The sequence below is a fragment of the Typopeltis vanoorti genome, chromosome 3 (genome assembly GCF_054136105.1).
Source record: "Typopeltis vanoorti isolate ZY-2024b chromosome 3, IOZ_Tvanoo_1.0, whole genome shotgun sequence".
NCBI classification, from domain to species: Eukaryota; Metazoa; Arthropoda; class Arachnida; order Uropygi; family Thelyphonidae; genus Typopeltis; species Typopeltis vanoorti.
In genome coordinates, this window is record NC_143551.1 from 175,683,142 (window position 1) to 175,710,160 (window position 27,019).

The 27,019-nt window shown below is 35.2% G+C and overlaps 1 protein-coding gene across 2 annotated transcripts in view; it reads right to left on the reverse strand.

Moving 5' to 3' along the window:
• Gen (XPG-like endonuclease) overlaps positions 1-27,019 on the reverse strand; it is a 317,873-nt gene that overhangs the window by 147,034 nt on the left and 143,820 nt on the right. For both annotated transcript variants that reach the window (XM_090416218.1, XM_090416217.1), the window contains exon 8: positions 19,529-19,716. In XM_090416218.1, coding sequence (XP_090272344.1) covers positions 19,529-19,716 — 188 coding nt within the window. The remainder of the gene's footprint in view (positions 1-19,528; positions 19,717-27,019) is intronic.

Sequence of the window (27,019 nt, forward strand, 5' to 3'; positions counted from 1 at the left end):
TACGTATAGAAGGGGTAAATGAGCCTCAGGAGATGAACCATGAATCCCACATGAATAAAGTGAAGAGATCATTAAATGAGGAGTTAATCAGTGAAAAGAAATCAAAAGTAGTTAAGGTTAAATCAGAGGTAAATTACTGCAAGGTTAGAAGAGAAAGGAGAAATAAAAAACAGATAAGTACATCAGTCATGAGTAAATGGATAATGCATACATTATAAAAGGGACGAGGGGAAAAAAAATGGATATAAAGAGGAACACTTTGCAAGAAAAATTTTAAGAAAAAAATTTTTTATTAAAAGGGAGGACCTTTGTTACATCCTGATAACTTAAGAATGTAAAAATTTCAGTTACCATGATGTAACAAGAGAAGAAATAAAAACCCTGTATAGATAACTAAGTAAGCAAACATGTTCCTAAGCAGATATCGTTAAGAGCTTTGAAAGTAACGAATACAAAAAAATGTAAAGAAAAAAAATATGCTTGCATCCAAGTGAAAAATATAGCTGAAATTGTTTGTTGAACTAAATAAAAAAAAGAAGGGAATTATGATATGATAAAATAAGGTTAAGTAAAGCAAAGAAGATTAGTCATAGGATTTCGTATGTGAGAGGCTAGTTTTTACACTTGAAATAAGAGATTAAAGATTCGAGTTAATTCTTAGAAAATTTTGGAAAGGGACTAATTTAGTATAGATGACATAGAGGTTAGCTTAAACAAAAACTAAAGCTCAAGGTCATAATTCCCGAATTGAGACTTCGTCACGTGTCAGTCGCGTGCACACGGATCGCATGATGTTTTGGCAGAAAAATGCCACTCTAATTGGTCAGTGAAATTGACTCCAGTAATGGAGTCAATTTCACTGACCAATTAGAGTGGGAAGAAAAATTGAAGAAGGTGCCGGTAGGGGTCATCGTATAAAAGGGTTAGGAACCCCCCCCCCACAAGGCTTTTTTTCCCCCTCAGAGTTTTCTTTACGAGTCTTCGTATAGATCTCACGTGGTTTTCCTGCGTGATGGGTTAGGAGTTTTCTCTGTCCGACACAATAAGGAAACAAAGTGTGCAGGATTTCGATTCCGTGTTCCTATTGTAAGAAATGAGGGACGCCGTTTAGTTAAAAAGAAAGAAGATAATGTCAATGTGTTTCATCATCCAGTGATCGTAACAAGAGAAAGAAAATTCTTTAAATAAGTCAGTGCCCACGTGGTGAATTTCACAGCCATAAAATAGATGATCCTATGTATGTCCTTGATTGAAGAATGTAAGGTAAAGATTGTGAAAGCCCATCTTAGTGCCAAAAGAACTTAGGAGTGATAAGTTATAGAAGAGTTCGTCCTTGGAAGGTAAAAATCGGAAAAAGATAGAGACCAGTGTAGAAGACCCAAGTCAAAAGGTACTGTAAAATCTCGTGTCAATTCAAATCATATGTAACTGTAATCATTGTTCAATTACTGAACAGTTGAAGGGATTAATGAGAATTATACTAGGACTTTAGTACATGTCAGACTAGAATGAAAATGAGCTTGTTACTATACATTAATAAGTATTCATGTGCCTAGAGATTTATGCATGTACATTGTATTTTATTTAAGAGAGTTTTAAAGGTGAAAAGTGTGTATTAGCTCAGTGAAAGGATAAATTTAATCCATATTGTCTTAGTAAGAAAATTAGAGTAACTGAATATGTATGTCCTAGAAAATACGGAATCATAGCGTGATCAGATCAGTAAGGGGTTAGACAAAAGAGGCCAACCAGTTCTAGAATTATACATGTTAGAATCTATTATGGCAGTATGATCACAATTCTTATATAGGATCTTAACCTAATACCTGTGTTTAGCTAGTGTTAATTTGTATTATATATTCTTAGTATTGAATTGAGTTTTATTTCATAAAGAATGAACTGTATCATGTTTAAGAGTTCAATAAACTTTTGTTGAAAATACAGTTGTCTGAGATTACTGCTCAATGCACCACTTGTAACAACGTACGAACCTAATCACATGGGGGGGGGGGGGATTTTGTCAAATTACGAGATAAAGGTCACCACTGCATATCAGACATATTTTGGTAATTACTTCTTGTTTTTGAATCTTATATCTTAAACTAAGTGTTCCGAAAGGCGCAGTATAAAATAAATATTTAGGGACACTAAGGGGAGAAGAAGCTTGAATATTTGTATTTGGGTGATATCTCATATATAGATAAGATTTGGATAAAGACAAGTAGAGTTTCACATGTAAGGAGAGTTGAAAACCTAATAATCGTAAATTGGGACACAATATTACTTCAGTTGACCTCCAACCCAATACACAGTTTTGCAGATGACAGCACATTGCACTCCTCCCTTTCATTTGATAAACTTTACCCTACACAACTCACTTCAACCCATAGAACATCAACCACAACTTCCCTTAATGCAGACCTCCAAAACATCCTCCAATGGGTCTCAGACAACCTCGTCAACTTCAACGTTGGTCAAACCCAGTTCTGTCTTATTTCCCACAAAAAAAGACCCATTTCCCCCAGTATTATTTTTGATAACACTCAAATTCCCAGACAAGATGAAATTTCTCTTCTCGGAATTACCACGACAAGAAACTAGAGATATTAGGGGAAATGCAATCAAGCATGTGTCTGACTACCCCTGGAACAAATGAGTCTGAACATAGGAATAGCTGTGATGAAATAGCCATCCTCTAGATAAATGAACAAAGTGCCGAAATGACCATGAACAGCTGGATGCAGTTTCCCAGCCTTCAAATCTAAATAGGTGTAATGACATTATGCAAGGATAACTGTGAGTCCAAGGGGATGTTGAAATGCATGTACACAAACACCAGCTATATCAGAAATGAAGGAGAGGAGTTTAGGGCATTGGTCAGCTCAACTTGTCCAAAAATTATTTGCATCAAGACATGGTTGGCAGATGATGTAGTTACAAGGATAGAATATAAGGGATATTATTAATCCTTTCCTTCATGCTTATACGGTGATCAGAATACATCATGAAAATTATGGAAAATAACTACCACGTTAGAGTAAAACTTTCCTTTCTTTTAGTGTTACACGGTGATCAGCATTCGTTTTTGAAATTATGGATTCTACAACCATGTTGAAATAACTCTTCTTATTATCCTGACATTTCGATCTTCATATCAAGATCGAAATGTCGGGATAATAAAATCACATCACCTGGAGTATACATAAATATACAAGCCAAGCTGCGTTTGTTTCAAACTGTAAGCTAGAGAAACAATGATTTGATCACATGCTACTCACTGGCATGACCTCTATGGGGGGGGGGGGGGGGGGGGAATACACCAAGCTAATGATCCTGGACAAGATTACTGACGACATGGTGAACCACATCCTCCAAACAAAGAAAGAAAATCTAATTTCCAAATTCCAAAGACTAAAAGATCAAAAGAACCAGCTGCCATATTCAAATTTCTCCACGATGAACAATAACAACCAACCAGAAGCAAGAAACAACAGGAGCCACCAATCACTGACAGGTAACAATAATATAGTTAACCTATCCGACCATGCTTTAAACAAAGATGAAATCTCGATACTTGACAAAGGTTTAAATTATGCCATAGCACCCAAATCGATGTAATATTGAAAGAGGCCTAAGATTCATCCCAAATAACATAGCAGAAAAAATATGTTTAGAAACCGCCAGCATTTTAAATCATAACAAAACAATGACAAGCAACCTAACTCAACACGAAATAACAGCGATAAAATTTCTAAAGTCAAATCCGAATATCTTAATAACGAGCAGATAAAGGAAGTGCCACCATTATCTTAAACCGAACCACTTATGTGGAAAAAAATGAATCTGCTGGTCTCGGACAATAACACATACAAATTAGTTAACCATAACCCAAATAATAGAATCAAAAAGAAAACAGAGAATCTACTTAAGTCAATTACCACATAGCCCAAAGATATGGTCAAAAAACTATTTCCACACTATGCTTGTTCCCCGAGAATTTACAGGCTACCGAAAATTCACAAAGAAAACACACCATTAAGGCCTATAGTGGAAGCGATTGATAGCCCGACATCACTTAGCCAAAAAATTAGCGGCAACACTCAAGGAGTCGGTAGGTCATTCCCCCTCCTATATCAAAACACATAACACTTAATAAACATCATCAAAGACATTACATTAGAAAAAAATGATCTATTAGTCAGTTTTGATGTCTCTGCCCTCTTTACGAATGTCCCAATCAATGACACAGAACAACTTTCCTCCAGATATCATGGTGCTCTTTACGCATGTATTACATTCTGGTTATTTTGTATGGCAAACCTACAAAAAGAAGACACAGCCATGGGGTTGCCATTGCCCTCCTATATCAAAACACATAACACTTAATAAACATCATCAAAGACATTACATTAGAAAAAAATGATCTATTAGTCAGTTTTGATGTCTCTGCCCTCTTTACGAATGTCCCAATCAATGACACAGAACAACTTTCCTCCAGATATCATGGTGCTCTTTACGCATGTATTACATTCTGGTTATTTTGTATGGCAAACCTACAAAAAGAAGACACAGCCATGGGGTTGCCATTGCCCCCCCCCCCGATTGCAAACTTTTGTATGCAACATTTTGAACAACTTGCTCTGAGTTCCTCCCCTTTAAAACCCAAAGTTTGGCTCAGATACGTTGACAATGTTTTCGCGATTTGGTCACATGGCTGCCAGACACTAGACACTTTACTCAGCCACCTAAACAAGCAACACAAATGTATACAGTTCACAATTGAGATTGAAAAGCATAACACACTGCCATTTCTAGATACACTTGTCACACGTCTTCCCTCGGGCAATCTTTTCTTCACCGATAGTGAATACTGGCCAATATATACACATAAACTCCTACCACCACCCAACACAAGAACTAGGTGTCATCAATACCCTAAATAACAGGGCTCTGAAGATCTGCTCCAGTGAACAGGCACTGAAAAACGAATTTAAAATGATCAGTAATACTTTCCAAAAAAAATGGATACAGCCAAAACACTATTAAGAAAATTCTCTACAAGACCTCAATAAAAAACAAAGACAAACCAGACTACAGTAGTAAAACTATAACCATTCCCTACATTAAAGGGACATCGGACAAAATAAACAGAGTACTACAAAAATACAACCTCAAAGCCACCTTTAAACCTCCTGCAAAATTAAAAAGCTTATTCAACTCATCCAAAGACCCCACTCCCTCCGCTGGCCCACCCTGGAGTATACCATATTTACTGCACCTGCAACATACCATACATAGGAAAAACGGGAGGGATGCACAATTCCGATCAGACAAAAAGAACATAAACGATACATCAAATATAATAATTATGGTGAAGCTGGCCTTTCTGGTCATGCTCTGAACACCTTACATAGAATTGACTGGAAAAGCACTAGTTGTCTACATCACACCGAAACATAGTATGAATGCAAATTTAAGAAGCTTGTGAGATCATTATCAACCACCCCAATCTAAACAATAATGATGGTCTAAAATTCCCATACATATGGAAGGCATATATTTGTCGCACGAATCCTTCCTCTCTAAGAACAACAATAAACAGGACTCTAGAAAATCCAGGATCCTCAATCTAAAATAACAACTTTAATACTGAAAAATAGGACATCACTGTTAAGGAAAAAAATCTACAAGAAAGTTTATTCATGTTGTAATTTATAAATTTTATTATTTTTTTTTTTTAAATCAAAAATAACAATTGTAATAATAGAAATAGGATCACTGTTACTGGAAGGAAAACCATCTGTAAGCAAGAATGTTTATTCATGTAATCAAAAATTAAATTAGCTTGGTGTATTTTTTTTTTTTTCCACTAGAGGTCATGCCAGTGAGTAGCATGTGATCAAATCATTGTTTCTCTAGCTTATGGTTTGAATGTATGCTCCAGATGATGATCTTGATATGAAGATCGAAACGTCGGGATAATAAAAAAAAAAATTTAAACACAGTTGTAGAATCCATAATTTCAAAAATGGAAGAGTAAAACTTAAGTTTAATATAAACCAAAATAAACACTTGACATTTCAACCTTGACATTAAGGTCATCATCTGGAGTACATGCATATATAGAAAGAAACAAGCTGCACTATAATCTACATGGTATGCTAAAGTTACTGATCAAACGTTAAAACTATTGGCCTGATCTCTGGTAAAAAAAAAGAAACCTTACTTAAAGCTAGAGTCCTGTTATTATTATTATCCATTAGGTTACAAAATTAAATTAAGCTGGAGAGTAACATGTTCACACACAAAAAAAATTACTTATATAAGTATGCATATAAATTACAACAAACCAGTATGAATGGTGGCCAATAAAAGCTGAAAAATTGCTTAAGAGTGCTAAAGGCAGGGTTTGCTGGAAAACTAAGTGGGTTGAATATGTGCTATCCAAATTCTTGAGATTTTTACGCCACCGTTATTGTTAAGATTAGGGTAGTTAATCAAAATTTCACAGGCTTCTTTAAATTTCTGTTTATACTAGGTTTTTGTATGATGTATTGATTGGAAAAGTACTTGTTCTTTATATCATACAAAAACCTGGTGTGAACAGAAATTTAAACAAGCCTGTGAAATTTTGATTAACCACCCTAACTTAACAATAATGGTGGCATAAAAATCTCAAGAATTTGGATGGCACACATTCAGCTATCCATCCATACTGGTTTGTTGTAATTTATATGTATACATATATAAGTAATTTTATTTGTGTGAATGTGTTGCTCTCCAGCTTAATTTAATTTTGTAGCCTAATAGATAATAATAATCACAGGACTCTAACAATTATATATTTTGTTTAATCTGTTAGATCCTGAATGAAGGAATCTTACAAAGAAATCATTCATTCAGGATTTAACATGATAAATATTACTAATTAAGGAGATACCAGCACATCAGCTAATAATTATGAAAAATTTCTTTATGTTATGTAATAATGTATATATTCCAGATGATGACCTTAATATGAAGGTCAAAGCACCGAGTGTTTATTTTGGTTTATATTAAACTAAAGTTTTAATTTAACGTGGTAGTTGCTTCCATAATTTTCATGATGTATGGGGTATTATTAATGACAGTTGAAGAACTTCAACCAACAAAAATAGAAGTTAAAGAGTATAGTATATCTGAAGGAGATGGTTCATTTGAGGTGGTCTAGTGTGAGATCAAGGTCAATAGGGACAAAATATATTGTCGGTTGCAGCTATAGACCTGAGATTTCAGAGGAAGATGTGAGCGCCATACATCAGCAAATTAGCACTATGAGTGCAGGCTAATCAATTATCATGTGAGATTTCAACAATGGGAATATAGATTGGAAGGAGGGAAATGGAATTTATACAGCTGTTAAGGGATAATTACATGAAACAGCACATGATGGAGAAGATCAAGGATTTGAGTCTGTTGGATCCGGTAATAGTATATCGATCTATAATTACAGCAGAAACTCTACCACTGATCAGGGAAAATGACCTGCAATCTTGTCCTGGGAGGTTGCTTGCATTGTGTTGAAAGAATGTGCAAGAGAACTGGCAATAACTCTAATGAAGTTATGTAATTTGTCTCAGCTCTGGAGAGGTTCCAAGGGAGTGGAAAGAAGGTAAGATAGTTCTTACAAAAAGGTAGCTCCAAGACAGAAGTAGCAAATTACAGACAATTAGTATTGCTGGAGTGGTGGTTAAATTATAATTCAGGAATGGGTGGAGGAATGAGATACTCTATAAGGGGCAGCATGGCTTCATAAAAAGTAGGTCCTGACTTAGTAATTTCATTCACATTTTATAATAAAGTGACAATGGAATTGGATAAAGGAAATGGCTATACCATGATACTGCTGACTTTGCAAAGGCATTTGAAAGAATACTGAATGGAAAACTATTACATAAGTTGGAGCAAATAGGAATGGATATGAGTCTGGTGGCATGGATGGGTGGCCAGGTGTGGGGGGGAGAGGGGGGTTAACAGAAAGACATCAGAAGGTGTGTATGGTGGAGTGGAATCAAGGTGAATGAGGGTGACTAGTGGTGTGCCCCAATTACAATTACAAGCCAAGCAGGATTCCTCAGAGTAAGAAGTACTATAGAACAAATCCATTGTATTAGAAGGCTCCAGGAACAAACAGGTACCTGTCGTTCTTACCTTCATCGACTTTACCAAAGCTTTTGATAGTATTCTTCTTCTTCTTCTTCAACCTTTTGGTTCTGTCCACTGCTGGACGAAGATCTTCCCCACAATTTTCCAGACCACTCGGATTTCTGCCTCTCCCATTCATCTCACTTGTGCAATTTGTTCCACCCTCCACCTTCTTCTCGGTCTTCCTCTTTGTCTTGCTCCATCCATTGGTCTCCACTCTGTTGTTTTTCTAGTCCATCTCCCATCACTGCATCTGGCAATATGGCCAGCCCATCTTCACTTAGCCTGTTTAATGTATTTTACAATATCCATGACACCTGTTTGAGATCTTATCCAGGTATTTGTCTTCCTATCTCTTAATGTTATTTTTAGCATACTTCTCTCCATGCGATGTTGTGTTGTTCTAAGCTTTTTGTTTAGGGCTTCTGGTAAAGTCCATGTTTCTCCTCCATATGTTAGGACAGGAAGTATGCACTGGGTTGAAAGCTTTCCTCTTTAGACTCATAGGGATGTTACTTCTGAATGTCTTTTCCCATAAGCCATCCATCCAAAGTGAATTCTTCGTTCAATCTCTTTTCTTTGGCAATCCTCAAAGGATAACAATTGGCCCAAATATACATATGAAGTAACTTGTTCTATTTCATGGTTTTCAACTTTGACAGTTATATGGTTTATGTATTTATTCATCATTATTTTTGTTTTTCTCTATTTATTTTTAATCCAATTACTCTGTGGGCTTCATTTAGCTGATTTAGTCTTGCTTCCAGATCTTCAAGATTATCTGTTATTAGGACAATATCATCTTCAAATTTCAGATGATGCAGCCTTTCTCCATTTATGTTTATTCCTTTTGTTTCTCAATCAAGGCTTCTAAAGACTTCCTCTGGTGCAGCTGTAAATAATTTGGGAGATATGGTGTCACCTTGCCAGATGCCTTTTTGTATTGGGAACTTTTCACTGTTTTTATATAATTTAATTAAAGAAGTTACATTATTGTAAATATGTTTTAGTGTTTCAATATATGGTTTCTTAGTTCCCTGGGTTTCAAGTGCTTTTAGTGTTGCAGATGTTGCAGAACTGAATCAAAAATGCTTTTTCGCAGTCTATATAGGACAGACATAAGGGTTTATTGTATTCAATTGATTTTTCAATGAGCTGTCTTAATGTGTGAATATGGTCCAAAGTATTGTATTTCTTTCTAAATCCAGCTTGTTCACAGGATTGCATTCCCTCTAGTTTAGATTTTATTCGATTATTTATAATTTTTGTGAAGACTTTATATATGGTGGGGAGTAGGCTTATAGGTCTGTAGTTTTTAATTTCTTCCTTATTGTCCTTTTTAAAAATTAATATTAGAAGTGAATTGTTCCAATTTTTTGGAATTTTTCTCTGTTTAGGCATTAATTAAAGAGTTTAGTCAGCTGTTTGATAACAGGGCTTCCTCCCAGTTTCAAGAAGTCTACGATAATTCCATCTTCTCCTGGGGTCTTTCCATTCTTCATTTCCTGCAGTGCCATTTCCACTTCACCTTGTAAGATCTCAGGGGCATCATGTTCTTCCTCACTCGAGTTATCCAGTGATGATTCTTGGATGTCTCAGTCTTTGTTTTCATAGAGTTCAGTATAAAATTCCTGAATTCTTTTGATTATTGTATCTCTATTTTTTATAAGTTCACCATTTTTCCCCTCTTACAGCAGCTATTTCCTTTGTTCCAACAGATAATGTTCGTCTTAGGACCTTCATATTACTATTGTTTCTTTAATTTTCCTAGTATTATATGATCTAATTTCATGTTTCATCCTTTTACATATAGTTTTACAATTTTCTGTGTATTCTATTTTATTGGTATTGGTATTTTATTTTACAGGATTTGAAATTGGAAGTGATCACTATTTAGTCTTGAGCAGGATAGAACTGAATTTCATATTGAAAAGAATGACATGTAAGAAAGTTTTAAAGCGAATAAAAGTTGAGCAGCTCTCAGATGTGAACTGTAGACTAAAATACACAAAGATTATTGAAGGAAAAATGAAAGAGTTTGAAAAAAGGAACTAAACCTTGGAAATTCAGTGGCAAGCCTTGAAGAAACACCCTTATTGATTCAGCCAGAGAGGCATGTGGTGAAGTTGTCTGCAAGGATAGAAAAATTAGAACTCCATGGTGGACACAGAAAGTTAAAGGGGCAGTGAAGGAAAAGAAGAAATCATATCAAAATTTCTGGCAAATAAGTCAGCTTGTGCTCTTAGAGAATACAGAGACAAATGCAAGAATGCTAAACACTGTGTAAAACTAGCTAAACAAAAGTCATGGGAGGACTTTGGCAAGAATATAGAAAATAAATATCAAGAAGGTGGCAAAATATTCTGGAGGTTGTTGAATAAGCTTAGGAATGGAGGAAAGAGTGCTGTAAAAGAAGTTAGCAATGATAAAGGTGACAGGAAAACAGAAGAAAAGGATATCCTTGAAGTATAGAGTAATTACTTTGAAAAACTGCTAAATGAAAGAAGCAGTGATGACATCACAGAGGTAAAAAACACTGAATAGACATGCAGTCAGGAATACATATCCATACTTGAAGTAGAAAAAGTCATCAAAGGCTTAAAATGTGGAAAAGCAGCAGGAGTGGATGATATTCGACAGAAATGCTGAAGTATGGTGGTATAAAAGTCTTGCAGTGGCTGCACTGCATAGTTCAGAAAGCCTGGAGAGAGGGACGAATTCCCGATGATTGGAGTAGAGCTCTCATAGTACCCATATATAAAAAGGGAAATAAAACTGAATGTGAGAATTACAGAGGTATTTCCCTACTAAGTGTTCCTGGCAAAATCTATGCAAGTATACTTGAGAAACGATTGAGAAGAATTGTGGAAGAAAAGCTTCGTGAAGAACAAGCTGGATTCAGGCCAAATAGAGGCTGTCAGAATCAGATCTTCACTTTACGACAAATAGTCGAGAAAGCATGGGAATATAACAAAGATCCGTATTTAAGTTTTGTCGATTTGGAAAAGGCATATGACAAGATGCCAAGAGAGAAGCTATTCAGTACGCTAAAGTTATATGGTGTCAATGAGGCATTATATCAAGCAATACTTAGTCTTTATTTGAGTTGTAAGTCAGCAGTTAGAATTGAAGGAAATACAGGAAGATGGTTTAATGTTAAATCTGGTGTCAGATGAGGATGTACATTATCCTCTCTGTTATTCATTATCTATATGGATCGCATTATGAAGGAAAGTGGTATTAAACATGATATCAAAATTGGAGATGTTAATGTCAGCTCTTTGCTTTATGCGGATGATGTTATACTTCTAAATAAATCCGCTACAAGTCTGCAAGATTCTCTGACTAAATTGAATAACTGTTGTTAATAGATATGGTATGAAGGTCAGCAATAAAAAGACAAAGACAATGAAAATAGGCAGAATCATTGAAAATGTCAACTGTGTTGTGAATGGAGAACCTGTGGAACAAGTAAAACATTTCAGCTACTCAGGCACGATTTTTAGTGAAGATGGTAAATTGAATATAGAAATAGACAACAGAATCAACAAAGCTGGTATGGTGGGAAGTCAATTGAATAAATTCATATGGAATAAGAGAGAAATTAGTCAGAACACTAAATTAGCTGTATACAAGACAGTGTTCAAACCAGTTTTAACTTATGGATCTGAGAGCTGGATCAGAAGTAAAACACTTGACCAAAGACTAGAGACCACAGATATGAGAATCCTGAGAAAGATTAGAGGCATGAACAGATGGCATCAATGACAATATCATATTAAAAATTAGGATATTAGGAAAGAACTTGACATTGTCAGCATCCAGGAATGCATTAGCAGAGCGAATCTCAGGTGGTATGGTCACTTAAATAGAATGGGAGAGAAAAGATTAGCAAAACAAGTGTTCTCTGCAAGGTTGGCAGGAAAACGACCCAGAGGAAGACCAAGATATAGGTGGATTGATACGGTACAAAGTGCCTTAGGCGATAGAAATATAAGATCTGATAAAGTCTTGACAAGTAATAGACTGATTTGGAGGAAAATTGTAGACAGGAATTTAGTAATGGTGTAATTTTTTTCATGTAGTACTATCATATCTTGTACACCCCTTGAGGGTACATGGCAGGAAATTGATGATGATTGCCATTGATGCCATCTGTTCACACCCCTAATCTTTCTAAGGACTCTCATATCTGTGGTCTCTAGTGTTTGGTCAAGTGTTTTATTTCTAATTCAGCTCTTAGATCCATAAGTTAAAACTGGTTTGAACACTGTCCTGTATACAGCTAATTTAGTGTTTTGACTAATTTCTCTCTTATTCCATATACATTTATTCAGTTGACATCCTACCATACCAGCTTTGTTGATTCTGTTGTCTATTTCCATATCTAATTTACAATCTCCACTAAAAATTGTGCCTAGGTAGCTGAAATGGTTTACTTGTTCTATAGGTCCTCCATTCACAATAGTTGATATTTTCAATCCTTCTGCGTATTTTCATTGTCTTTCACTTGTTATTGCTGACCTCCATACTAAATCTATTACAACAGTTATTCAATTTAGTCAGGGAATCTTGCAGACTTATAGTGGATTTATTTAGAAGTATACATCACCCACATAAAGTAAAAGAGCTGAGAATAACATCTCCAATTTCGATGTCAGGTTTAATACCACTTTCCTTCATAATGTGATCCATATAGATAATGAATAAGAGAGGAGATAATGTACATCCTTGTCTGACAACAGATTTAATATTAAACCACTTTCCTGTACTTCTTTCAATTCTAACTGCTGACTTACAACTCAAATAAAGACTAGGTATTGCTTGATAATGCCTCATTAACACCATATAATTGTAGCATTTGGAATAGCTTCTCTCTTGGCACCTTGTCATATGCCTTTTCCAGATCTACAAAACTTAAATACAGATCTTTGTTCTATTCCCATGACTGCTCAACAATTTGTCGTAAAGTGAAAATCTGATCCTGACAGCCTTTATTTGGCCTGAATCCAGCTTGTTCTTCATCAAGCTTCCCTTCCACAATCCTTCTCAATCATTTCTCAAGTATAATTGCATAGATCTTATCAGGAACACTCAGTAGAGAAATACCTCTGTAATTCTGACATTCAGTTTTATTTTCCTTTTTATATAAGGGTCCTATGAGAGTTCTACTCCAATCATCTGGAATTGGGTCCTCTGTCCAGGCCTTCTGAACTATTCAGTGCAGTCATTGTAGACTTTTATATCTCTATACTTGAGCATTTCTAGTCGAATATCACCTCCTCCAGCTGCATTTCCACATTTCAGGTTCAAGTATGGATATGTATCTTGATTGAATGCCTGGTCAGTGTTTTTTACTGCTGTGCTGTCACTGATTGTTTCATTTCGCAATTATTCGAAGTAATTACTCCATACATCAAGGATATCTTTTTCTCCAGTTTTCATGTCACTTTTATCATCTCTGATTCCTTTTAAAATACTCTTTCTTCCATTTCTGAGCTTCTTCAACAACCACCAGAATATTCTGCCACCTTCTTGATATTTATTTTCTATGTTCTTTTCAAAGTCTTCCCATGACTTCTGTTAGCAAGTTTTACACAGTGTTTAGCTTTCTTACATTTGTCTCTCTATTCTCTAAGAGCACAAGCAGACTTATTTGCAAGGAACTTTTGATATGCTTTCTTCTTTTCTTTCACTGCATCTTTAATTTCCTGTGTCCACCATAGAGTTCTGATTTTTCTATCCTTGCAGACAACCTCACCACATGCCTCTCTGGCTAAATCAATCAATGTTTTCTTCAGGGCTTGCTACTGAATCTTCAAGGTTTGGTTCATGTTCTCAAACTTTAATTTTTTCTTGAATAATGTTTGTGTATTTTAATCTATAGTTCACATCTGAGAGCTGCTCAACTCTTATTCACTTTTTTAAACTTTTTTACATGTTCTTCTTTTCAATATGTAATTCAATTTTATCCTGCTCAAGACTAAATGGTGATATATATATATATATATATATATATATATATATATATATATACAGGGTGTTCGGGATAAATTTGACAGTTTCGTAAGGAAAAAGAAAATCTTCTTTGTATCTATTAAATTTAATGAATTGACAAAAAAACATTACAGGCAGAGTTAATTACAATACTATCAACAAGATTAACTCAAAATAACCACCATTAGCATTGATCACAGCTTCAATTCTGCTTCGGAACCTCGAACAAGCTGATGCTACAGTCTCCCTGGGAAGGGCCGCAAAAACTGTTTTAATTTTATCCATTAACTGGGCTTTTGTATTACTGGAAGTGCGATTGGTGTCTTTTTCAACTGCACCCCATACAAAATAATCCATGGGGTTAAGGTCTGGGGAGTTTGGAGGCCAAACATTTGGACTGGTGAAGTCGTAGAAATTTTCAGACAACCATTTTTGACTTTTCCCAGAGGTGTGGCAAGGGGCCGAATCCTGCTGCCATACATACGGCCTACCATTGGCTACCCTTGTTATCCAGGGCTTGACTACAGTTAGCAACTCCACGAACAAAGCCCGAATTCCAATGCCAGGGTTCTTCAACACCTGTTCCTGCAGATTTGCGAGGAATTCTGCTGTACGAACGCAATCAGATCGTCTGCTAGGGATCTTTCTTCTTGCTACATCCTCGTAGTCACCATTGCAAGTCTCTAGTTCATGCCTGATTGTTTTTACTGTATTCAGGGAGCATTGGGCAGCAGTCGTAATATCCTTATTTTGATGGCGGGCACGAATCATCATGATACAAGTTATTCTCTTCCATGATTCAGGTGGGTTCCAGCTATCCATCCTTTCTGACATCTTGTATATGAATGAAGAAGGGTCCAAACTTTTAAATGAAGAGAAGTGTGTGTTAATACATGTAACTTACGGAAAAATATAATTAATTATAAATATGTCAAATTTATCCCGAACACCCTGTATATGAAAGAATGATCATTAACTCGGTTAACGTACATATTTTTTTAAAAAGAATTGAATGACTAGAACCAAAATTTAAGTAAAAAGGTTATAATATACAAACACGACTAGTTTCGGCTTGCAACAGCCTTCATCAGGTTACATTATAAAAGAGAAAGAAAAAAAAGAAAATACTAAAACACTGAAGCTTAAATAAACTATGAACATCATAGAGAGTCTCTATACATAATTGAAATTAAATCGTTGTGGTTGTATTTAAAGCTGTTCTTTCGTTAGTTATATTGTTGGGAAAGTGCATGCTAGTAGCATCTCATGAACGCCAGTACATGATTACAGCTAAATAACAATCTAGGAGGTTGTAGCTCAAGTTATTATTCAGATGAACAGGATTGAAGATGATTTCTCTAGATTAAACGATTTTTCTCTCTAGTTCGTCATTGCAACAGAAGATGTTAGTAGATTTTTCCCAGCAGACTTTGTGACTTTGGTTTTCATCATTAGGATTAGCCGAGAAAAGGATATGACTTGATAATGCACTGGCTCGCTGTCTCTTCTAAGTAATGTCCCTCATGTGTCTTCCATACGCAATTCGACAGATTTGTCTGTCTGCCCAAAATAAGGAATATCACAATCACACAATATTTTTTTTTTTTTAATAAGCCACCCAAAACCTTGTCATCATCAACTCAAATACCCTGGTTTATATAAAATATTGTGTGATTGTGATATTCCTTATTTTGGGCAGACAGACAAATCTGTCGATTTGCGTATGGAAGAACACATGAGGGACATTACTTACAAGAGACAGCGAGCCAGTGCATTATCAAGTCATATCCTTTTCTTGGCTAATCCTAATGATGAAAACCAAAGTCACAAAGTCTGCTGGGAAAAATCTACTAACATCTTCTGTTGCAATAATGAACTAGAGAGAAAAATCGTGGAATCTAGAGAAATCATCTTCAATCCTGTTCATCTGAATAATAACTTGAGCTACAACCTCCCAGATTGTTATTCAGCTGTAATCATGTACTGGCATTCACGAGATGCTACTAGCACGCACTTTCCCAACAATACAACTAACAAAAGAACAGCTTTAAATACAACCACAACGATTTAATGTCAATTATGTATAGAGACTCTCTATGATGTTCATAGTTTATTTAAGCTTCAGTCTTTTAGTGTTTTTTCTTTTTTTCTTTCTTTTATAATGTCACCTGATGAAGGCTGTTACAAACCGAAACTAGTCGTGTTTTTATATTAAAACCTTTTTACTTAAATCTCGGTTCTAGTCATTCAATTCTTTTAAAATATATATATATATATATATATATATATATATATATATAAATAAATAAATTTAAAAAAATTTTTTTTCCTAATCAGTAACGAATTTATTAATAAATAAATTTACATATTAAAAATTGCTTTATTAAAAATATTTCATCCTCACCATGAACAAACACCAATAATGAAAGTTTCGTATCAATAGCAATGAAAAGCGCAAACAAATATCGGTGTTAGATCGCAGTGCATTTGTTTCATGTAATGATAATTGAAAAAATATAATTCTTTTCATATTTTCAACAGTGACACTCATCATAATTCAGCCTTGTATCTATAATAAATAAATAATTATATGTTATTTTAACAAAATAAAATAAGATTTACAAAAAATAGTTCACCATGCACACGCACCAATAATAAATGTTTCATATCTCACAGAAATAAGGCACGTAAGCATACTAAAGATACACTGCCATTTGAGCAGTGTGAGAATGACGTAACGTGCAATCACAAGCACAAATGAATATCGGCGTTAGATCGCAGTGCATTTGTTTCGTAATCTAAAGCGTTAATCAAAGAATTCCAATTATTAACTATTCAATCAATGTCAAAACATAAGCTGTAACCTTTAACATGTTGTATTGTATTTATATAATGTTGCAAGCATTGTTATTATTTATAAACATAAACAAAATTTAATTTTTTAATTTTTTCCTTAGGGGTGCTGCAGTGCTTATGGGCCGCCACTGCTCTATACACTCTAGTGTCCTGCACCAATGAGAAAACATCGTTATCAACAATAACAATTTCAACGGGACTTTTCTTATTCCTTACTTCTTCTCTCCAAGTGAATTTGTGCACATTTTTATGTTGGAACATAACCAGTCAATGTCCTGAGCAGAAATCCAACAAGTATTTGCCATTATAATTATTATCAGCTTTGCTCTTTTCTCCAAATTTTCCTAAAATATTTTGTATGTCTGAAAATCATTTCCTGCCCTGCTAGGAAACGATCCCCAACAAGGACCTGTCAGTTGCTTTCTCTAACACCTCAAAAAATTCTTCCATTTCTACCTTAGTAGAACCTTTTGTGGAATCATAGGAACAAATAAGTCTCAGTTCCCCATTCCGATATTTGCCCACATCACTCTACTTGATATTGCCTGCCATTCAAGAAGATTAGCCTCATATTTAGTATTCAATATTATAGCTACTCCTTCTTTTCCCTGATTGTTATTGCCTGAATATAACATTTTGTATTTATTGCTCAGAAAGATTCACCAGTTTTTGTCTTTTTTGTTTCAGTCACCCCTATTATGTCAATCTGGTACTTATCCAATTCTTCAGCTAGCTCCATTTCTTTGCCATTCAGGCTTCTTATGTTGATAGTACCAATCTTGAACTCTGGTGAGTTGGGGGTGTGTTTTAGGATTTGTTCCAGTGGGGGCCTTGTTTAACCAGGCGATGTCTCAGCCGGCATGAAATTCTGTCATGTTGTACCATCATTTTAAATTGTGGTTTAAGCCAATAAGAATACAATTTATCTGTTAAATCCCAAACTGCCAGCCCATCCCCATTTGTTCAGTATCCAGGTAGATATGTAACAGGGTGCACCACAAGAAGGTGGGGATTGGACATTAGGTCAGAAACCCTAGTCAATTCTCCACATTTCTTTAAAGGTTATGTGGAGGTGTGCTCTCAGTTATACAGCTTTGACTCTTAAGCACCCCGTATGAAGTGTCCTGTTACTGTAACTTGGTCTACTATGGACAGACAGAAAGATCTGATAACATAAGCCTTAGAAGACATAAGAAATACATTCACTACCATCATTATGGGAAATCAGAAGTAGAAGACCATGCCTTGGGAGTCCTTCACACAAGATTAGATGGAAGTAAACTAACGTGATTACAAGAATAGACTATTTTTCAGCGTGAACAATGGCAATGACACATTCTAAATCATAATAAGTAAGACTGAATTAATTTTCCTAAAATCTGGGAGGCAGTCATTTTAAAATCAACTCCAGTTCATCAATTATAAAAACTTCTATTTATGCAATGTTAGAGGACAACAAGTTAGAAAGTTAGGTCATTAATTATTTTGTCCATTACAACATGAATTGTTTTCTATACTCATTGTCACTTATGTATTATGACAAGTATTTATTAGCCAGATAATAAATATCTTATTCCAGTTAATCAATTATAAAAACTTCTATTTATGCAATGTTAGAGGACAACAAGTTAGAAAGTTAGGTCATTAATTATTTTGTCCATTACAATATGAATTGTTTCCTATACTCATTGTCACTTATGTATTATGACAAGTATTTATTAGCCAGATAATAAATATCTTATTTGTTATCTATTGTTTTATTGTTGCGTTATTTGTTGTTTAGGTGTTAGAAACATAATGAAAATTCTGTTATTTCAACATATGTGACAAAAAAAAAAGTGTTGGTTTGTGCCTACATAGTACAAAAATCTAAACAGAATTAAAAATATTTAGCATAAATTTCTTGTCTTATACTCCTCCAGTATTTAAAGTATGCATTTAAAACTGAAGCCATTCTTGGCTTCGGTTTTAAATGCATACTTTAAATGCATACAATTATCTGATTGAGAAAACAAAGTAAATCCTTTAATATAAGAGCCAGAAGAGCTCCATTTAAACATTTTTTTGAAGACTGAGACAAGCAGACTCAAGCTTCAGCTATAACTAATAGCAGTATGCAAGGTTGTCAATAACTTCATAGGCATCAGGAAAGAATGTATGACAGACAACTGTCACCATCTCTTGCAGGATAAAACCATGAGATTCTATGAGGAAAAATATTTTGCTTTTATGTATCAAAATTCAACTAATTCAACAACCTGATAAAAAAAATGCTCAAGAGAAAGTTCCTCTCATTGGCTACTAGAATTGAATCCATAACAAACTTTCTTCTGGCAATCTGGTACTATGAATGCAAACACCATTTCTACAGGGCTAGGTATATGATTTTTAACAAATTATTAAAAAATATGCTTAAGTTACTTCAATACTACATTTCATATCAGAATCAGACAAAAAAAGACATATTTAATAATGCTGCAATGATTTATACCTTTTGAAAAGGGAAATCAGGAACTTTTATAGCTTTTTCACGAACTTCTAGCTCTACACCCCATTTTTCTTTTAATTTAAGCTGTACATGATAGTTGCAGGGGCACTGATCATTGCTTTCATCATAAGAACAAGAAACTACAGTGTTGCAAAATTTACATCCAGTTCTTTTATGACTTTTTAATGACCCTGTAATTAAAAAAAACATAAACTACAAGTCTTAATATGCCGTCAAGTTCATTACTTACATTATATGGAATACTTAACCAACTCATAAAATACTAATTTTCCATAATGACGGTGTTCAGATTCTGAGTGCATCACCAAAACGATACATCACTTTTTCTTCATCATGGAATGATTAGGAGAGAACAATTTAGACTTTTTGACAGAATGATTTTGCACACAATTGGTGGGTCCTGTTTGGACCCACCAATTGTGTGCAAAGATGTCTACATATATAAGGCACTAGAGAAGAAGGGAGATCTGCTAGTTGTCCAACTGTGTCGTGTAGCTACAGACAAGAGTATATATACAAAAGAACATGCAGGTAGCTTATTATGTCTGTACACGAATGCTAGTAGTATCAGAAACAAAGAGGTAGAGTTTGTTCCCTTGGTCTATATGTTGGAGCCTCAGATTATAGGCATTAGTGAGACCTGGCTATCAGAATCAGATATATTAAAGGGTATCGAATATAAAGGGTGCAGTATTTTTATGAAGGATAGACACAGTTTTGTTACACAGATAGTTACAGCTTTTCATGTGGCAGCGAGTATGAAGTCATGTGATGTGAGGAGGAATCTGGCAAGATCAAATACATAGTGGGGTGTTGTTATAGACCTGGTGGATAGGTTGCTAGTGAAGAAATGCATCATCAAATAAAGATATGAAGAAATGCATCATCAAATAAAGACAATGGGTGTGAAAAGAGGAATCATATTGTGGAACTTTAATTATCCAAACATTGATTGAGTAACAGTAAAATCTCATGAGAAGAATGAAACTGAATTTATTGAGCTGTTGCAAGACAACTTTCTTAAGCAGCATGTTACAGAAGGAATTCTAAGTCAAAGAGTGTTAAATTTCATTAGAGTGTCAGAAAGTGTTTCAGTTAAAGACGTAACTATTCTTCCTCCAGTTGGTGACAGTGATCAATCATGCGGTACTCACTTCAAAAATGGCTAAGTTTATGAATGTTCCATTCAGGAAAGGTTACATGCTGAACTAAAAGCAAGATATTATGAGAAACTAAGGCGCATACTGGGTTCAGTGCAATGGTATCGGTTGCTGGATGGGAAGAATGCTGACAATGCATGAGAAGCATTTAAAAAAATACTTAAATAATGCAATATCAGAATGTATCCTGAGAGTTCAAAGAATCAATAGAATAGAAGTCAAATGGATGTGTAATCTTATCAAGCAAGAGTTTCGTAAGAAAAGGATGATGTGAAAGGAATACCATGTGCATAAGGGTGATGTCCATTATGAAAATTACAAGCAGCAGGACAGAAGAGTCACAACTGTTGTACAGAAAGCTAAGTCTGAGTATGAAAAGAAATTGGTTCTGCGTTATAAAGACAACCCACAAGAATTCTATCGATATGCTGCAAGTAAAAGAAAGAATGAAATTCAAAGAATAAATCTAGTGAATGCAGATGGTGTTAGGGTGACAGATGCAGAAGAGGTTGTTCAAGTAATGAGTGCCCATTTTGCTAAAAACTATCAACCCGGTGTATGCAACAATGAGCTCACTGCTATCTCCTCACTGGATAAAGAAACCCAGGTATGAGGAGACAGTATTAGAGTTGGAAGTTTATTTTCCACTTGGTTAGACTATAATAAATTAAGTTTAATCCTTTATCCAAGTGGTGTACACAAACAAAGTTTGCACCTGAAGTAGCTTCAGAACTGAGGCAACTCATAGTAAAGGTGGACCAAGCTCTCATCACTCCTTGTCTCAGTATCTCCCATAATGCAAAGCATCTCCTTGCGGATATGTATAATGCCATGCATTAAGGGAAGGGCCACTACCAAGACCGGTTTCGACCTTTATTGAGGTCTCGTCAGTGGGAGCCAGACCCAGAAGTAGTGATACTAGCTTTGCATTATGGGAGATACTGAGACAAGGAGTGATGAGAGCTTGGTCCACCTTTACTACAAGTTGCCTCAGTCCTGAAGATACTTCAGGCGCAAACTTTGTTTGCATACACTTGGATAAAGGATTAAACTAAATTTATTATATTCTAACCAAGTGGAAAATAAACTTACAACATCTTTCTCTAAATTCAGAGTAATTTAATAATAAGGTGGTACACCTTTTGGCAACTTGTATAAATAAATATAAACTCTCCATTGCTTTTGCCTTAGTATCACCACTTCTGGGTCTGACTCTCTGACGAGACCTCGATAAAGGTTGAAACCGGTCTTGGTAATGGCCCTTCCCCTAATGCATAGCATTATACATATCTGCAAGGAGATGTGCTTTGCATTATGGGAGATACTGAGACAAGGAGTGATGAGAGCTTGGTCCACCTTTACTACGAGTTGCCTCAGTCCTGAAGATACTTCAGGCGCAAACTTTGTTTGCATACACTCGGATAAAGGATTAAACTAAATTTATTATAGTATTAGAGCTGATGTACAAATTGAATAAGAATTCAAAAATAAGTACTGATGGGATGTTAGCACGGATGCTAAAAGAGTGTTCAGCTGAACTGGCTATTAGTTTGACCAGGCTGTATAATCTGAGTCTCAGAACAAGGAAAATTCTGCAGGAGTGGAAAGAATGCATGGTAATCTCAATGTACAAAGGAAGTGCAAAGACTGGTGTATCCAACTATCGACCAATCAATATCTCAGGAGTGCTGATGAAGATTTTGGAAAAGTTGATTAGATCTCGCATTCAGAAATGGGTTAATAGAGAATGTCTACTTTGCAAACCAGCATAGGTTTACTAAGGGAAGATCATGTTTTAACAATTGCTAACATCCTATAATAATATTAACACTGAACTAGACGAGGGAAATGGATAATTGGAAATGGAACAATGATACTTTTGGATTTTGCTGAGGATTTTGCAGAATACAGTATGGACTGCTGCATAAACTGGAGAATATGGTTTGGATTATAAAATATTAGCATGGATAAGAGGATGGCTGACTGACAGATATCAAAAAGTTGTATATGGAGATATGAGTCTACAAAATTTAAGGTAACCAGTGGTGTACCACAGGATCATTCCTTGGTACACCACTGGGAAGCATTTGCCTGTCAAATGCTTCCCAGTGTCAATCTGTATATCAATGACACTGGGAAGCATTTGACAGGCAGCATACAGCTATTTGCTGTTGATGGAAAGATAGTAGGGTAATGAGGAATGCAGCTGATATGCAGTACTGGCAGAATGATTTGAATAGCCTGGAACTGTTGAAATGGCAAAATAGATGTTAGTTCAATGTCAGTAAATGTAAAGTTATGCACTTTGACATGATTAGATATCCAGTGTAGAATTTTATTGGTGGGATTATGCTAGAAGAAACTGATCAGGCTAGGAATCTTGGAGTGTTAGTAGATAGGAAGTTGAAGTTCAGGGGCTATAAAACAATCATTAAATAGCCCCTGAATTACAACTCAAAAGAAAATTGCAATGCTGAAATGAACTTTGACATGTAAAGATAAGGATGTCATTTTGCCTCTTTACAAGGCCTTGATAAGACGTCATTTGGATTATTGTGCACAGGTCTGGTTTCCTGATATCCTGGTTTCCACTGTGATTCTGAACAGTGGAGAGAGTGCAAAAGAATGTTGTAAAAATTATATCAGAATTGTGGAATACTGATTATGAAAACAGATTGAGAATTTGTAGAATGCAGGTGCTAGCAATGAGTAGAAAGAGGGGTGATATGATTGAGACTTGCAAACTTCTGAAAGGGTAATTTTGAACTTTATGGAGGGTGGGGTAAGGATGAGGGCATCCTTGGAAGGTAAGAATAAATACCACTAAGCAAGGGATGAGATCAAGATTTTTCTTACATAGAATGGTGTGTGCAAGCAGTATGAATGAATTCAAGAACAAGTATGATAGCTGGTGCATGAAGAGCATGGCCTCCTTCAATGAGTTCCTGATTCCCTGGAGGTCTCTCTTAATAATAATAATAATAATAAAATGGGATATTATTTTGAGCAATACAGAGGCTATACTTAAGTTGTAAATCAAATAAGCAGTTAGAATTGAAGGTGGTACAGACAGATGATTTGATTAAAATCAGATGTGTGAGAAGGGTTCAAATTATCTCCACTGATATTGATCATCTGTATAGATACATTATGAAGAAAGTGGAATATACAATAATACAATTTAATCAATAACCTATATAAGTAATCTAATCTAATCTACAACTGGTCTATTGTCACGAGAATAATATCGCTCTTTGTTGCCCCTCTTCCTGAAAGCATTATGTAATTTACAGACAGTAGCAGATTATAAAAGTGATCCTTCACAATGATTTAAAGAAACTAACTGTGGTGACAAAGAATAACGTTATCAATTTAATGAGTAAGGGATGCGTAAAGGAAAAGGAACATGCTAAGCACTTCGGGATAAACAGATTACAAGATTTGTTATCATTAACAGAACGTGGTGGGCAAAATAGATAAAAAGGATTTGCTTGATAATGGATAACTTGGATGTCATGTGGGCCGGTACTAGAAAAGGCTCCAATAATGGTCACTAATAATGTTAGGTCTCTGGAATTTTGGGTGTGAGAACAGATTGAAAGAATGCTATTAGCAGAGTGTAGTGAATAGGGGTTGGAGAAGTGATATGACTGAGTCATGTAAGTTAATAAGGAATTGTTACCTGATTAACAGGGAAGATATATATTTGATTTTATGGAAGAAAAACTCAAGTCACCATCATATGAACCTGAGAATGTGGCGAGCGAAGAAAAAGTGAATGTACCACTGAAATGCAGTTCAATGGGCTTTGTACATAATAGGACCTTCAACTTTCAAAATAAATCTTTGATTTCAAGGAAGTCTAGGGATTGATGATAATAATAAAACAGATGTTTGATAGTAGGAAAAAAACCATAGGAAGATCAAGATCTGGGAGATTAATGGTTAGTAGTGCCTTAGAATACTAAAATATAAGCTCTAAAATATTAGATTTTACAGATAATAGAAAAATTAGGAATAAAATTGTGCTCAGAGAGATACAAAGAAATATGAAAGAAAGCAAAGTGGAAAGTATCTAAACAAAAGTCATGGCAAGACTGGAAAACACATAGAAGAACAATATTAGGAAGGTGGTAAAATATTCTAAAGACTAAACCACTAAAAAGAAAGAACAACAATTAAACTGAAAGCACATAATATTATTTCACTTAAGAAGTCCAATAAATCTGGTTTAGCAAGCCACATTAGCCACACAAGTCACTTCCAAATTAAATAAACAGAAGAGAAAACTGGAAGACTCAACAATGAAACTCATCAGCTACTCATACACTATATAGAGTGGCATATTTTAAAATGTATTACGGTACTAACTACAAAACATAAACAAGGCACTACTAAACTGCATCAGTCCACTTAGATCTTTGTCATCATAACATGATGAATAGCAACATAAGCTATAAATAAATAAATAATGAGTAACAGAATAAATTCTCCACTCTCCCCACCCTTGGCCAACTTTTATATGGAGACTTTTGAAGAGAAAGCCTTAAACTCTGCCCCACAAAAACCAACCATTTGGTTGGTTTTTGTGGGCCAGAGTTTAAGGCTTTCGCTATTTGGGCACATGGCTCCGATGCACTCCTCTCCTTCCTAGCACACTTAAACAACTAACACCCCAGAATCAAATTCACCCTGGAAGAAGAAAAAAACAACTGCCTTCCTTTCTTAGACACACTGGTCACCCGCCAGCCTGATGGAACCTTGGTTTTCTCAGTCTATAGAAAACCCACCCATACAGGCAGATACATTCACCAAAAATCCCACCACCCCTCCTTGCAACAATATGGAGTCATTAAGATACTACACAACAGGGCTAAACTTATCTGTTCAAATGACAATGCCCTAACCACAGAACTAAACCACATTCTCAACACTTTCTCAGCCAATGGCTACCCCCCCCCAAAAAAAAATCCAAAAAATATTGAAACCAGTAAACCACAACCCTCCTCCCCCCACACAACAAGGATTACTCCAAATCCATCACCATACCCTATATCCGAGGCACCTCGGAAAAAATTACAAAAATCCTAAAAAAACATGACTTAACTTCTTGTTACAGACCATATAAAAAATTGGCATCCCTTATTTGCTCTACTAAAGACCAACTTCCCCCCATAGACCTACCTGGTGTATACCAGGTCCCTTGCAGCTGTAAGCTGTCCGACTTTGGCCAAACAGGCAGGACAGCAAATATCAGAATTTCAGAACATAAGGACTACATCCAGTTTCACCAATACAGCCACTCTGGTCTTGCTGACCATGCGCTGGATACCTGCCATAGAATACGGTGGAAGAAAGCCACAATAATACACCGTAGTAAATACAAATATGAAAGGCTTTTCATGGAATCAGCTTCAGCCCTAAGAAACAATCCAAACCTCGACAAATGTGGCTACATGAGACTGCCTCAAATTTGGGAAACCTACATCAGAAGACCTTCAGCCCAATCACCAAGAATACCAACATTGCTCACTAAGGGCACCATCAGGACTTTAGGAGAAATAACAGCTTCCTGCTTCTTCCTCACTTACTGTTTGTTATGCCTGTGTGCACGTGTCTTGTTCTTAAGTTTCTTGAAAATGGCAACGTGACGTTTCCGAAATATTGAAGTATATTAAAATTTATTTTAATGTATATCCTAGTTGATGTTGTAATTTCCTTAAATTATTTAGTATAAAAAAAAAACATAAACAAGAAATAAACTATTAAGTAATTAAAAATTATTGAATACAGAATGTATAAAGGAAAACTATTTCTGATAATAAGGATAACTTTAGACAATCATTTATGTTCACATCTAGATTGTGAACAAGGTTTCACAACTCCCCCTCCCTCTTTTTTTTTCAAATTAAGTAATTAATGCTTTTATCTTGTAGTAAGGACTTTAATGTATTTTAGACCATGCCACTCTATATCATGCACATATAACTCATGCATTTTCATTGTTCAGTCATCCAGTTTTCTCTTCTGCTTGTTTAATTTAAAAGTATATTGCTCTAGACCAGTGTTTCTCAACCTGTCCGCGACGAATGGGACAGGTGGTCTGCAAGCAGACTTAAATTAATTAAATAAATATATATATTTTAATTATCCAAACAAAACAAATTAAAATTGAATAAGTAAGTAAAAATTATTGGGGAAAAAAAAAAATTAGTGGTCCATAGAATTGTTTTAGGCATTTTACTGTTCCTTGGGCTTAGAAAGGTTGAGAAATGCAGCTCTAGACACAAGGGTGAAAATCTAAATAAAGTGT